Source organism: Eschrichtius robustus, chromosome 12 (assembly GCF_028021215.1).
Source record: "Eschrichtius robustus isolate mEscRob2 chromosome 12, mEscRob2.pri, whole genome shotgun sequence".
NCBI classification, from domain to species: domain Eukaryota; kingdom Metazoa; phylum Chordata; class Mammalia; order Artiodactyla; family Eschrichtiidae; genus Eschrichtius; species Eschrichtius robustus.
The window spans coordinates 7,189,721-7,202,996 of NC_090835.1; the positions used below are offsets into that span (position 1 = coordinate 7,189,721).

The 13,276-nt window shown below is 55.8% G+C and overlaps 2 protein-coding genes across 3 annotated transcripts; one reads left to right on the forward strand and one right to left on the reverse strand.

Annotated features, from left to right (window-relative positions):
- Positions 1-417: 417 nt before the first annotated feature.
- PRRT3 (proline rich transmembrane protein 3) lies at positions 418-4,171 on the forward strand. The gene is made up of 3 exons (XM_068559527.1): positions 418-1,435; positions 1,647-1,802; positions 2,412-4,171. Exons 1-3 carry the CDS (start codon positions 418-420, stop codon positions 4,169-4,171), a joined length of 2,934 nt encoding a protein of 977 aa, XP_068415628.1.
- A 912-nt stretch (positions 4,172-5,083) lies between these two features.
- CRELD1 (cysteine rich with EGF like domains 1) lies at positions 5,084-13,198 on the reverse strand. 2 transcript variants are annotated; one of them, XM_068559539.1, is made up of 11 exons: positions 13,094-13,198; positions 12,369-12,561; positions 12,051-12,133; positions 9,542-9,652; positions 9,151-9,242; positions 8,320-8,496; positions 8,140-8,235; positions 7,159-7,242; positions 6,872-6,967; positions 6,534-6,668; positions 5,084-5,745 (listed from the first exon to the last, which is right to left on the reverse strand). In XM_068559539.1, exons 2-11 carry the CDS (start codon positions 12,540-12,542, stop codon positions 5,531-5,533), a joined length of 1,263 nt encoding a protein of 420 aa, XP_068415640.1. In that variant the 5' UTR covers positions 12,543-12,561; positions 13,094-13,198; the 3' UTR covers positions 5,084-5,530. The 2 variants fall into 2 exon arrangements, with proteins under 2 accessions (XP_068415640.1, XP_068415639.1); XM_068559538.1 differs by lacking the exon at positions 13,094-13,198 and having other exon boundaries at positions 12,369-12,919.
- Between the last annotated feature and the right edge of the window lie 78 nt (positions 13,199-13,276).

Consider the following 13,276-nt stretch of genomic DNA (forward strand, 5'->3'; position numbering starts at 1 on the left):
TTTCAGCAAGTGAAGGAGAAGGGAGAGGGCATTCCAGCCTGAGGGAAGAGCAGGAGCAAAGGCATGGGGCGTCAGGCAGTTCCGTGGGTGTTGAGGGATAGGTGAGCATCCTGGTGTGGCCTTGGAAGGCCAGGAGAGGAGCTTATATTCTCTCCTGAGGGCGATGGGGAGCCATTGAAGGTTTTGAATTAGGGCAAGTGGCATGACCAGAGATGCAGTTTTAAAAGGTCACTCTGGGCAGCATGAAGAGGTTGAAGAGGAAGGGGCGGGTAGAGGAGGATTCTTCCTTTCTTTCCCACCAGCCTCTTTGGGGCAGCCATGGGAGACCCATCTTATGCCATCCCCCTCTCCTTTTTTTAGGCTCATCCCGTGAAGACTGGAAGCTGAGGGCTCCAGGCCCAGGCATCAGAGCGGACCATGGCTCCCAGCCCCTGGGGCTGTGTGTATGGCCGCCTGCTGCTGTTGCTGCTGCTGTCCCTGGGGGCTGGCTCTGCCCTGGGCCGGGGCCTTCCCAGGCCACTTGAGGACTTGGAACCACACTTGATCCCAGGAGCCCACCCCAAGGGCCCTGTTGGCACAGAGCCCCAGGCCTTTGACTTCTTCTGGGAGAAGCCCAGAGACGAGAGCCCCTGGAACTCCAATGTCCCCCAGGTCCCTGCTGAGGAGATGCCTGAGAGGCCCACAGACTCCCTTGGCCCAGCCCTGCATGGACCTAAAGCAGCCCATGGGGCGCAGAGAGAAGGACTCCCAGTAACTGATGACCTCCAGGTGGCTCGAGGGCCAGTTTTTCAGGGCTGGACAGGACCTCCTGAATCACAGGAGTCTGTGGAGCAAGAGGCACCAGCCCCCTATCCAGTGGGCACCCCCCATCTCACTTTCACCCCCACAACTCCCAGACTCCAACTCGGGCTAGCCACGGTTCCTCCCATCCCAGGGCAGCCTGGAAGCCGAGTGGGACAGCGACCACCTAGAGATGAGGGTCTTGTGGCCAAAGCCAAGATCGGGGTCTCAGAGACATCCCCCTGGGACCACAAGGGCCCTCCCCACACTCTTGCGCCACACCCAGGCACTATCATGAGGCCAGGGCTGAAAGAACAGGGTGGGAGTGAGGAGGACTTCCAGGAGGCAGCTCAAGGCCCCCTCTTCACCCAGCAGGATCCAGCAGCTCCTGATGTTGGCTCAGTATCACCAGCTGAGGCGGCATCCTCTCAGGAGCCTGGGTCCCAGCCAGACCTGGCATTGGCCAGAAGCCTTCCTCCTGCTGAGGAGCTGCCCATGGAGCTCCCCAAGAAGGCTGGAGGTGGGGAGACCTGGGAAGTCAGTATTCCAAGTCCCTCACCCAAACAGACTGACCTCCCTGATGTTAGGGGCTCATCAGGACCCCAGCCCTCAGGTCCCCCAGCCTCAGAGACTCCTAATGGGCAGCCCAAGCCAGGTGGGTATCAAAGTGAGGGTGCTGAGCAGGGCTGGGACGGGCAGTGTTCCAGGGCAGCTGGATGCCCCAGTTTCTGTGTGACCTCTGGTCCCTCTGGGTCCTGCTTTCCTCATTCTGGCAAATGAGGGTGATTGTGCCTCCCTCCTGGGGGATTAGATTTTGGGGAACGCTGGAGGGTCAGGCAAAGCAATGACTGCTTTTGTTATTTCAGAGATAGCAGCAATGAATGGAGCAGACCCCATCTCCCCCCAGCGTGTGAGAGGAGCAGTGGAGGCCCCAGGTACCCCCAAGTCCCTCATCCCTGGCCCTTCGGACCCTGGCCCAACTACAAACGGAACAGAGAGCCCTGTGGGAGCCCTGCAGCCAGGTGAGGGCATGGCTCGGGGGCTGGGGAGATCGGGTACTCTAATACCTAAGAACTTGTGTGAGGTATATAAGCGAGGGGTGGGGAGTGAATGGGGACAAACACCTCCTTAAAGGAAATGGCCAACAACTTCAAACAACTTAGGATAATAAACTACTACTCACTGGGTACTCTGGGAGAAGTCATTTGCACTCTGAGGGCTGGAAAATTCTTAAATATAAATTCTTAAGTATACATGGGTATATTTAGTGCAGTGATTCTCCAAGTCCCACAGTTCACCAGAGGAGCTTTTAAAAAATTCCAGTGCCCAGGCCCCAGCACAAGGAATTCTGACTGAGTTGATCTCCAGGTGATTCTAATATGCAGTCCCCGTTGAGAGCAGGTGGCATGTTAAAAAAAAATGATAGGTCACATCCATTTAACACTTATTGGGTGTTGGGGACTGTGCTAAACATTTAATCCTCACCACAACCCAGTGAAGAGGGGTGCTATTACCATCCCCATTTTACAGATGTGCTTAGAAAAGTTAAGTAACTTGCTCACCACACCGGAGGATGATGGAAAATCAAAAGTACTTTTCAGAGGGCTATTTTAATATTGTTATTGTTGCAGATGAAGCCGAGGAGTGGCCGGGGCGTCCCCAAAGCCACCCCCCAGCGCCCCCTGTCCAGGCCCCCTCGACGTCACGCCGGGGCCTCATTCGGGTCACCACGCAGCGTGCCCTGGGCCAGCCACCCCCTCCGGAGCCCTCCGCCAGCTCCGCGGCATCAGTCCCGGCCTCCAGCCCCCCTGCCAACGCCACCTCACCTCCCCTGCGCTGGGGTCCCCTGCGGCGGGTGCTGAGCTTTTCCTGGGAGCTGCACGTCTACGGGGTCGGGGTGCTCTTCCTGCTGCCTGCGTTGTTGGCACTGGCCTCGCTGGCAGCCGCCCCTGCGGGGCCCCGGTTGGCACTGGTGGCGGCGGTGCTGGTGCTGGTGGCGTCGGGGCTGCGGTCCGCCTACATGCTCACCGACCCCTATGGCTCGCAGGCACGGCTGGGTTTACGCGCCGGCCTGGTGCTCTACAATCTGCCCTTTCCCTTGCTACTCACCGCGCTGGCGGCCCTGACCCTGCTCGGCCTGGGCGCGGGGCTGCCACAGCAGCTGCAGAACCCGCTCCTCCTGGGAGCGCTGGCGTTGGCGCACGGCTTGGGGCTGCTCGCCACAGACCTGCTGTCGGCGAGGCCTGCGCTCAACCTCCTGGCTCAGGGCTTATCGTGCGCCTGGGGCGCGTCCGTGGCTCTGGGCACGCTCTGCCTGTGCCGTCGCCGCCTGCTGGACGGGCCGAGGGGCTTGGATGCCAGCCCGGGCCCCAGGCTGCTGGCCGTGGCGGGCGCGCTGGGGCTGCTGGCCAGTGGCTTGCAGCTGGCGGCCGCGCTCTGGCTGTACCCGGGCCCCGGCCGGGTGGGCCACTTCTCGTGGGCCTGGTGGGGCGTCCACTTCTGGCTGCGCCTGCTGGAGCTGACGTGGGCGCTCACCCTGGCGCTGGCCGCTCTGGCCGCCGCGCGGCCCAGGCCGCCCACAGAGCACGCCTGCTGGGCTAAGCTGCTGCGCCTGGCGTGCCCTACGCCCTCCAGCAAGAGCGAGGTGCCCGAGAGGCCCAACAACTGCTACGCGGGGCCCAGCAGCGTCGGCGCAGGTACCCTGGACATTAGCAAGAGCCTCATGCGCAACCCGGCGGAGGGTGGGCCTCCAGCCACGCCCAGTTCAGGCGCCTGGGGTTCGGCTGCGTCGCTGGGCCGCGGTCCCCTGGGTGGCCCGGGACCGTCCCGCAGCAGCATGGGGCCGGCGCCATCGATGAGCGAGCTGGACCTGCGGCCGCCATCACCCATCAACCTGAGCCGCAGCATCGACGCCGCGCTCTTCCGAGAGCACTTGGTGCGAGACAGCATCTTCCGGCGCTGCGGCCTCCGTGGCCTGGCCTCCCCGCCGCCCGGGGGCGCGCTGCGGCCGCGCCGGGGCAGCCACCCCGACGCCGAGCTGGATGGCGCAGGTTCTTCGCTCCTCCGCGGCCGCAGCCGGTCGCTCAGCGACGTGCGCGTGCGCGGCCCGGTCCCACCACATGTAGTGGACGAGCCTGTCGGGGTGGCTTCCGGCAGCTCCGTGGACAGCTTCTCACGGGGCTCGCTCAAGATCAGCTGGAACCCCTGGCGCCACGGGCTGTCGTCGATGGACAGTCTGCCCCTGGATGAGCTGCCCAGCACGGTGCAGCTACTGTCTGCCCCAGCTCCTGCCCCGGGTCCCGCCCGGCCCGGGGAACCCCAGAATGGGATCCAGCCTCGCTGCAAGCCCGGGGACTCCCGCAGCGCCTCCAGTGACACCATCGAGCTCTGAGGGGGTCCAGAAACTCAGGACCAGGGCCCCGCCCTCGATGGCCCTACCGCGGCATGACCTTCTGGGATGCTGAGCATTTGAAAAACATTCCGGGAGTATTCCTGGGCCCCAACTGATTGCAGCCTCCGGAGACAGCCGGACACGAACCCACCCCCACCCCCAGATTTTTGTTTTTTAAAATATCTCTATTTTTTAGCGGGTATTTTGCACAGAGGCCGTGACTTATGCAGAATACAGGGTGGACATGCACGTATTTGGGAATGGGGAACAGGGTCCAAATGCCCTAACATCCCATCCAGACTCTCCAGTGTGAAGATGAGGCTCGACTGTCCAGACTGTCCTCTTTGTGCCAAAGAAATAAACCCTTAGGACTTGGCTCAAGCCTCCCTCCAGCCATGCCAGGATCCTGTTTAGAGGAGATACCCACCCCCAGTGATTCTAAGTCCTGTGTTTATTGCGGAGGGGAGGACTTCCAAAGGAAAGGGCCCTCAACCCTTGGAGGCTTTAGAAATAATGGCTATCAATATTTCATGGAACATCTATCTGCTGTACACTGTCTTCAGCTTTTCACATCCATCACCTTAATTCTCACAGTAAGCCTGAGTGGGAAGCGTTATCATGCCCATTTTATAGATGAGAAGAGTGAAGTTCAGAGATGAAAGTCATTTGTCAGGGTCCTTTGGCAAGTGATAGCTGGTACTGAACTGAGAAAGTTCCACTCCTAAGCCTGGTTCCTCCATCTCCCTTCTCTTAACACTACTTCAGGGCCAACCCTCTCCTTTGTCCTCCTGCTGCTCCTCCATCAGGATGGCCCTCAGTTTCCCAGGGTTTTAGGAAACTTCCCCAAGGGTGGAGGGGCTCTCAGTAGCTTAGGCCAACCCATGGTGGGTGGGGGCAGGTAGTAAGACAAGCTTCTCCATTTTCCAAGACCTTTCTTTATTTCCTGAGATGAATAAATAAATCAGTGGCTGAGGGGCAAGGGGGTGAGGACAGAACAGGAGCTGACAGCATGCAGCTGGCAGGAGGGGGTTGTGAAGGGACGCCCCCACCCCCATCCTGGGTAGGGGCCAAAGCTCACTAGCGGCCACAACGAGGAGACACTTTTTTAAAAAATTCACAACACTGTGAAGGCTGACCAGTGCCCCAAGGCCAAGATCTCGCGGCACCCACCTATAGGGCTACTTTTTCACCCAAGGGCCTCACCTGCCCAGGCCCAGGTGTCTGGGCTGCTCCATAAGGTGGGTAGAGGGTGCTTACCGCACTCTCAAAAGTAAAGCAAGTGCCTCAAGTGTCCAGGTGGGAGAGTCCCGACCTTGGGGTCAGCCTGGGCAGGAGGAGATGCTGCAGGTGTGGCAGGGATTATCTGCCCTTGATGAAGCCCTCCAGCACACGATCACTGCGCTCTGACAACCAGTAGCCGGTCATGGCTGCCACAGCCCCAATGAAGATGGCGGTGAAGACCAAGTCACCCTTGGCAGCCAGCGTGGCCAGTGCACAGATGATGACACCGAAGAACATCTGCTGCAGCACCACCAGCTCGTCCTCTGTCATCTCCGAGAAGAAGCCTGCTGACTCTGGGCAAGAGAAGCGCCCGTCACTCATCCCCTGTTCCCGGAGCCTCCCACACACCTGATCATCACTGCCACACGCCTGCCTGGCATGCCAGCACACAGTGTCATTTACTGCTGAGAACAACTCCAAGACGGGCATTTATTATCCCTGTCTTACTAGATGGGAAACTGAGGCGCAGAGAGGTGAAGAGGTTTGCCCAAGGCCACGCGGGAGAGTTGGGTCAGAGCATGTGTACTAGCCCCGCTCCAGAGCCACAGTGCCTGGATGTGACGCCCAGCTCTGCCACCTGCTTGCCATGGGGCCCTGGACGAGTTTTTTCATCTCTCTGCGTCCCTGCTTCCACTATGCAAGATGGATGGGGATGAGAATAATAGCTACAGCACTGGATTTGTTTTAGGGGTGAAATAAGTTAATACGTGCAATATGCCTGGAACAGTGTGTGACACACAGGAACTGTGGAAGTGGTCACTATCGTCATCACTGTGATTGTCCTTCGTCTCATCACCCCCACGGCCTACAACAGTCCTCAGGCGGGGCAAGGGCAGATGACAAAGAGGCTCGGGGGGCACAGAATGATTTGACGCCAAGTCCGATTTCCTTTCTACCCTGGGAGGTGTGAGGCCACCCTGGGGGTCAGAGGTGGGGTTCGGGTCGCAGAGCAGCCTCATGAGGGCTGGGTGGCAGTGCAGGTGGGCCAGGGCCTGCAGCTGCCTGAAGGAGGGGTTTGCCTGCCCTCCCCCTGGATGAGGACCTCCCCTCCCCAGGTTTCTGGGGCCGAGCTGGGGCTCACCTGGGATCTGCTCCTTCACACAGATGCCCTCAATCTGTTTGTAGCCCTCGGCACAGACACAGCGGTAACTGCCCTCGGTGTTCTCGCATTGCTCGTTCTCTCCTGGACACACCGCCATCTCACACTCGTCCACGTCTTGACGGAGGCCAAGGAGAGGTCAGAGCCCTAACCGCCAGGGTCCCACAGGCAGCACCCCTGACTCCGGTCTCACTCACATCCTGACACGCGCTCTGTGCTGACCCAGGCAACATTCCACCCTTCCTTCCCACACCCCGTCCATATTACGGCCCCTGTCAATTCGTGGTGGACAAGGCGCTCCCAGGTGGCAGGACACTCACCGAGACACTTGGAGCCCACCTGCTGGTAGCCAGGGCTACACTTCTTACAGCGGCCAGGCCCTGCCCCCATGCAGCCCAGGCAGGCCTTGGCACAGTCTGGAGAAGGGAGAGGACAGACAAGGGTGCGAGCTGCCCATAGGCCTGGGGGAAGCCCTGCTCCAGAAGAGGCCTAGGGCGGGGCGGGGGGGTGGTGCCGGCACCTGGGAACGCGGCAGTTTTTGGGGAAAGGCATGGAGCAGTTCCTCCTACCCTCCCCACACCCCTCCCCCGCAGGAGCAGACACTTACCTCGGCACTCGTAGGAGCCCTCCGTGTTCACGCAGAACTGGTCGGCTCCACAGCTGGCTCGCTCTGTGCCACACTCATCAATGTCTGCAAAGAGGCCGGCAGGGTGGGGATTTCAATCCCTACTTCACTAACAGGGAAGCTGAGGCCAGGGTTGTTGGGAATGGACTTGCCCAAGCTTCACCAGTGTGGCTGAGACTGCAGGCTGTCCACCAACACACATGCAGAGGTGCAGCTGGACTCAGGGCTGTCCAGCTAGAGACTGTGTTTTTCAATCTGCCTTGCAGCTAAGTGTGGCCTTGTGATTCAGTTCTGGCCAACATGTTGCAAACAGAAGTGATGTGCTCCACTTTTCACTTGGCCTTAATACAACAGACTTGGATCCTCCGTGCACTTTCTTCTCTTTCGTACTTCCTGAATACCAGGTCATGATACATAGAGGTGCCCGTGATCCAGCCTCAACACCCAAGGGGATGACTGCCCAGTAAGACAGAATGAGTCTAGGTCTTTAATGCCTATGACAAGCAGAGCTTTTCTGCCAGTCTGGACCACGGGCTTCCAGACTGTGATATGAGATGAAAATAAACCTCTAAATTCATTAAGCCACAGTCTTTGGGGATCTTTCTGTTACAGCAGCTTAGCCTTTACCCTCGTCTCGAACACAGGTTTCCAGACCCCAAGTTCAGTATGCTCATTCCCTGGGTTAACCCTTCTTCAATTTTTGAGACTTGACCCAAGTGACACCTCCTCCAAGAAGGCTTCCCTGATTCCCCACTACCACTGAATTGGAAGAGAGACATTTCTCACTGTAAAACCATCAGTCTATACTGTAAGCGCCTGGTTACTTTTCTGCCTTCCCAACCAGGTTGATATCTCTATGAAGATGGGGACTGGACTGGTCTAGCCCAGAGATGTGTGTGTTGATGGGGGACCAAGCCCAAGACCCTGCCCACCCCTCCAGACCTAGGGCAGGGTCCCACTCACCTACGCACTTGAGGTGATGCAGGGCCCAGCCCTTCTTGCACTGTAAACAATTTGATTCCTCAGGTCCTGAGCAGCGGGCACAGGGGCCAAAACAAGCTGGGTGGAATGGGGGAAGTATGAGGGTGGGCAGGCAGGTACCCCACACGCCCCTGCCCAAAGCCACGCCTCTTGGCTACCTACCCGAACATACCAGATGGCTGGCATTGCGCTCTGCCTCAAAGTAGCCGAGGCCACACTGGCCACAGGCCTCACCCCCATAGCCGGCTTGGCAGTCACAGTGCCCGCTGCCCCCTCGAGTTCCTTCCCCTTCACACTGCCCGTAGCCACCGCAGGGCCGCTCCGCACCCCCAGGACAGGCTGTGGGCAGACACCAAACCGGGTGGGATCGTAAATACAACCTTGTACGTAGAGAACATTTTCCCCGTATTAGTAAGCATTTTTGGAGAGGAAACAATTTTAACGACATCATAATATTTTGTCATAAAACTGTATGAAATTTACTTAACCAACACCCCATTGTGGAACAGTTAGGTTATTTACAAATCTTTTGTTTTATAAAAACTGAATTGACCATCTTTGTTGCTAACTCTTTATATCTGCAGCTTTGAGAGAGATTTTTCTAAAAGGGGCTGGTAGTTAAGTTCAGCTCCTGCCTCAGGACTGTGTGTAGAAAAAGGTGGTGACAACAGGGCCTTCAGCAGCACTTGCCCGTCCCTAGGAAGGTCACCTTAGTCCAGACATGGGAAATGCCTGGTGGGGGGGGGCGCATTTCTTAAATACATGACAGAAACCACGGCCGCATCTGACTCATTCTAACCCCGTATCCTTTTTCAGAGCCGTTCCCCATGGATTTGTTCATCTCACCAGCCCTGTGAGGCAGGCGAGAACAGAGGTCCAGAGAAGTGATATGAGCAGCCTGAGCGCACACAGCCAGCCAGGGGCCGAGCCAGGACTGGATCCCTGGCCCCAGCAGTCCCCTTCCATCCCCCAAGAGGAACTTGAAAAACTCACGAAGGCAGGAGGGCCCAAAGGTGCCTGAGGGGCAGCAGAGCTTCAGGGAATCTGAGCAGAGCCACTGGAAGAGGTCTGGGGCTTCCTGCTGCCTGAGGCGGAGGGATGGTGAGGGGGCTGAGACAGTGTCAGAGGTGCTGCCGTCTCCCGCAACCTCCCACAGGATGTGATACAGCCCATCTTGGGCGTAAGACCCATAAGGCTGCCCTTTCCCCGTCCGACAGAGGGGCAGTCTGCAGCTCAGCGTGAGAGCCTGGGCCCCCCAACAAGTCCTCAGCACACCTGGGTTTGGAGGAAGGCGCTGAATGAGGACACAGCCCCTAGCTCGCCACCCTCTGCTTTACCAGCCGACCCTGCCTGAGCCCCTCCCAGGAAGGCCCCCGCTACTCACTTGTGAAACCACCAGCTCTCCACCAGCTCCTCACTCAGCTCCAGCAGGCGGTGGCACTCGAAGTCCGACTTGCTGCACACGCCCTCGAGCACCTCTACCAGGCGGGTCTCACTGACCAGACAGGGATGGGTGGTAGGAACACACTCCAGCCCACCCACCACCCTCCTTACAATCTCCCCCCTCCACACCTCGTGCCAGATAATGTCAAAGGCCAGAGGCCACAATGGAAGGGGGTACTGGTTTGGGGAGACCTGGGTTCCAATCTAGCGGTGTGACCTTGGGCAAGGAACTTAACCTCTCCTGAATGTGTTTTCTCATCTGTAAAATGGGGACAATGGCTCTCCTGTAGGTTGGCTGGAAGATAGCTCAGTCCCTGCATCTGTACAACAGAATATAATACCCCTGCTGGGTAGATGTGGTTAAAAATATATCATATAACAAGTGTTAGCAAGGATGTGGAGAAACTGGAACCCTCCTACATTGCAGGTGGGAATGAAAACATTTTGGCAGTTCCTCCATAAATTAAACATGGAATCACCACATGACTCAGTAATTCCACTCCTGGATACATACCCGAGAAAATGCAAAACAGGTGTTCAAACTTGTACACAAATGTTCATAGCAATACTATACACAGTAGCCAAATGGTAGAAACAACCCAAATGTCCATCAACTGATAAACGGACAAACAAATGTGATCTATTCATACAATGGAATATTACTAAGCCTTAAAAAGGAATGAAGTACTGATATTTGTTACAAGATGGATGAACCTTGAAAACATTATGCTAAGTGAAAGAAGCCGGACATAAAAGGCCATATTGTATGATTCCAACAGAATCAGCAAATCCATAGAGACGGAAAACAGATTAGTGGTTGCTAAGGGCTGGGAGGAGGGAGAATGAGGAGTGACTGCTCAATAGGGATGGAGTTTCTTTTTGGGGGGATGAAATCAGTCTGGAACTAGATAATGGCAATAGTTGCAAAACCTGAATATACTAAATGTCTCTAATGGTAAATTTTATGTTATTGCATTCTACTACAATAAAAAATTTTTTTAAAATACATTTACACATAAAATGTATTATATTATATATTTAAAGGGTCTGGCACAGTGCCTGGCATATAGGAGGTGATTTAAAACAAAACAAAAAAACAGTAACCATTATAGAGCTATAAGTGCCCTTAGGGTTATTTTGGTCAATCCCCTCATTCCCAAATGAGGCAACTGAGCCCCATTGAGGGAAAGGAAAATGACCAGTGTTACGTAATAACAAAACTTTTATTTCTAGTATGTATCATAGTTTAATCCTTACCACAATCCTATGAAATAGGATTGGCATTAATACTCCCGTTTTACAGATAAGGAAACTGAGGATCAGAGAGGTGACCCTAAGGTACAAAGGGTCAGAAATGACAAGCTGGTCTAATTCCAGTTTGACTTTGAAAAGCTAGAGGCCTAGGAATCAGGCCTCTTTCTCCCCAGTTTGACTTTGAAAAGCTAGAGGGCCTAGGACTCAGGCCTCTCCTCTCAATAAAATCTCATCTTCTCCCCTGGCTTTATACACTGCCTATACGCTGATAACTATCAAATTCATGTTTCCAGCCCTACTTCTACCCTGAACTCCTGACTCCTAAATCTAACTCTACTTGACTGTTTAACAGACATCTCAGCCCAACATGTTCAATGAGAACGTCTGATTCCAGGCCCCCCCAGACCCGTTTCTCCCATCTAGGAAGACAGTCCCACGATTCACCCAGTTGCTCAGGCCCAAAACCTAGTGAGCACCTTTTATTCTACTTTTTCTCTCACACCCCATAATGATTCCATCATCATGTCCTATCAGTCTATCTGCAAAATATACCCAGAATCTGACCCCTTCTCACCAGGTCCACCACTACTGTCATGCCTAGACTGTGCACTAGCCTCCCAACTGGTCTTCCTGCTCCTCCACCTTGGCCCCCTATAGTCTGTTAGTGTAAGTGACCTTTTATAGGTATAAATAATACCACATCACTTTCCTGCTCCAAACCTTCCAATGACTTCCCGCTACACTCAGAATGAAATCTGAATGCCTTTCTGTGGCCTTCAACGCTCTCTGCCTTCACCTTCACCACTCTCCCTTCTGCCCACTCCAAATCCAGCCCCTTCTCAAATACACCAAGCTCAGTCCCGCTCTGTCCAAAACCCTTCCCCGACTGTCGCACAGTTTGCTTCTGCACCTCAGGTCTCTGTTCGAATGTCATACCTTGAATGCCATGCCTCCCACCATTCTGCTTTACTGTTCTTCACCTGATAAGACATTATTTACTTACTTACTCACTGTTTCCGCTACTAGAATAGAAGCTCCTTGAAGAAAGAATTCTGCTTGGCTTGTTTAGTGCTGTCCTATAGGTATTCAGTAACATTTGTTGAATAAGTGCTCCCCAAGTGTCTCTAGGCTTCCACCAGCAGAACACAGATTGGGATGTTAGATATACAAATCCACCCCTCCAGCCTCTTCCTTACCTGTCTTTGTATTTGGACAACTTCTCTTCCTCCCAGGCAGTGTTTCCACCTCCAAAGTTATCCCGGATGGTTCTCTCCAGGCCCTGGAAATGGAGAAAACTAGTAATAGCTAAGTACAGTGTCTGGCACATTCCAGCACTTATATTTCACTGACCAGTAAATTGAGGCACAGAGAGGCACCTACCCAAGGCCATACAACCAGTAAGTAACCAAGCTGGGACACTTGAGTCTATGCAGACTTGTATGCCAGAGCTCCCAGCTCTCAACCCCTGTGCTATAGTAGCTAGCCCCCTCCTCTTACACTGCTGGTGCACCCACCTTGTTGAAACTGTCGACCAGTCCCCGGCAAGTGTGACATGGATGGGGCTCAGTGGGGGAAGAAGACTTGGGAGGCGGAGAAAGCTGGACCCAGACCGGTCCTGGGAGGCCAAGGAAGAGGCTCAGGCCCCAGAGCAGAGCTGGGGCTAGGCCCCTCGGGGCCCGTGGGGCCATCTTTTCCCAGGCTGGGGACCTGTAGACAGAGGACATGGGGAGGGTTCGCTGGAGGAGCCAAGTGGGAAAGAAAAGCGTGGGTTCTGAGGTGCCGCGGGTCTGGGAGTCCAGATCTGTGTTATAAGAAAAGAAGGTCTAGACTGGGGTAAGGCAGAGGGAGGGGAGCTAGTTGGGGAAAGGAGGCTATTCTGCAATTCCTGGACGGGAACAAGTTATCCTCGTCACCGCGGGGGGAGGTGGCCTGGATCCTCGGCAAGGGGGTAGGAGTCAGCCCATTGTTTTAGGGTCGGGATATGGTTCTTAGGGGCTGGATCAGCGGAATTAGGGAGAATGGATCAGATTCCTAAATATTGCGGGAGAAGACGTCGGATGGACGGTCTTGGGGGGAGGAGTCCGGAACCCCGGTCTGGGGGAGGGGGGGAGGAGCCCGGATCCGGATATGAAGAGAAGGGGTCAGGTTCGGGGTCTGCAGACTGCAAACGCACGGCCCCCGAGCGGGCAAGGAAGGATCCAGAACCACGTAGGCCGCGGGGGAGGAAGAGAGAACCCACCCAGCCCGCGGACGCCACAAGCCCAGGCTCCTCAACGCCGCTGCTACCGCCGGCTGCGTAAGACGTGCGCCCTCCGCCGGCTCTGCAGTCCAGGGGGCGGAGCCCGCGCCACAGCCAATGGTAGCGGGCCATGTGCCATTGCGTCACCCCACGCCAGCCAACCAGAGGCGTCGCCGTCCTGCA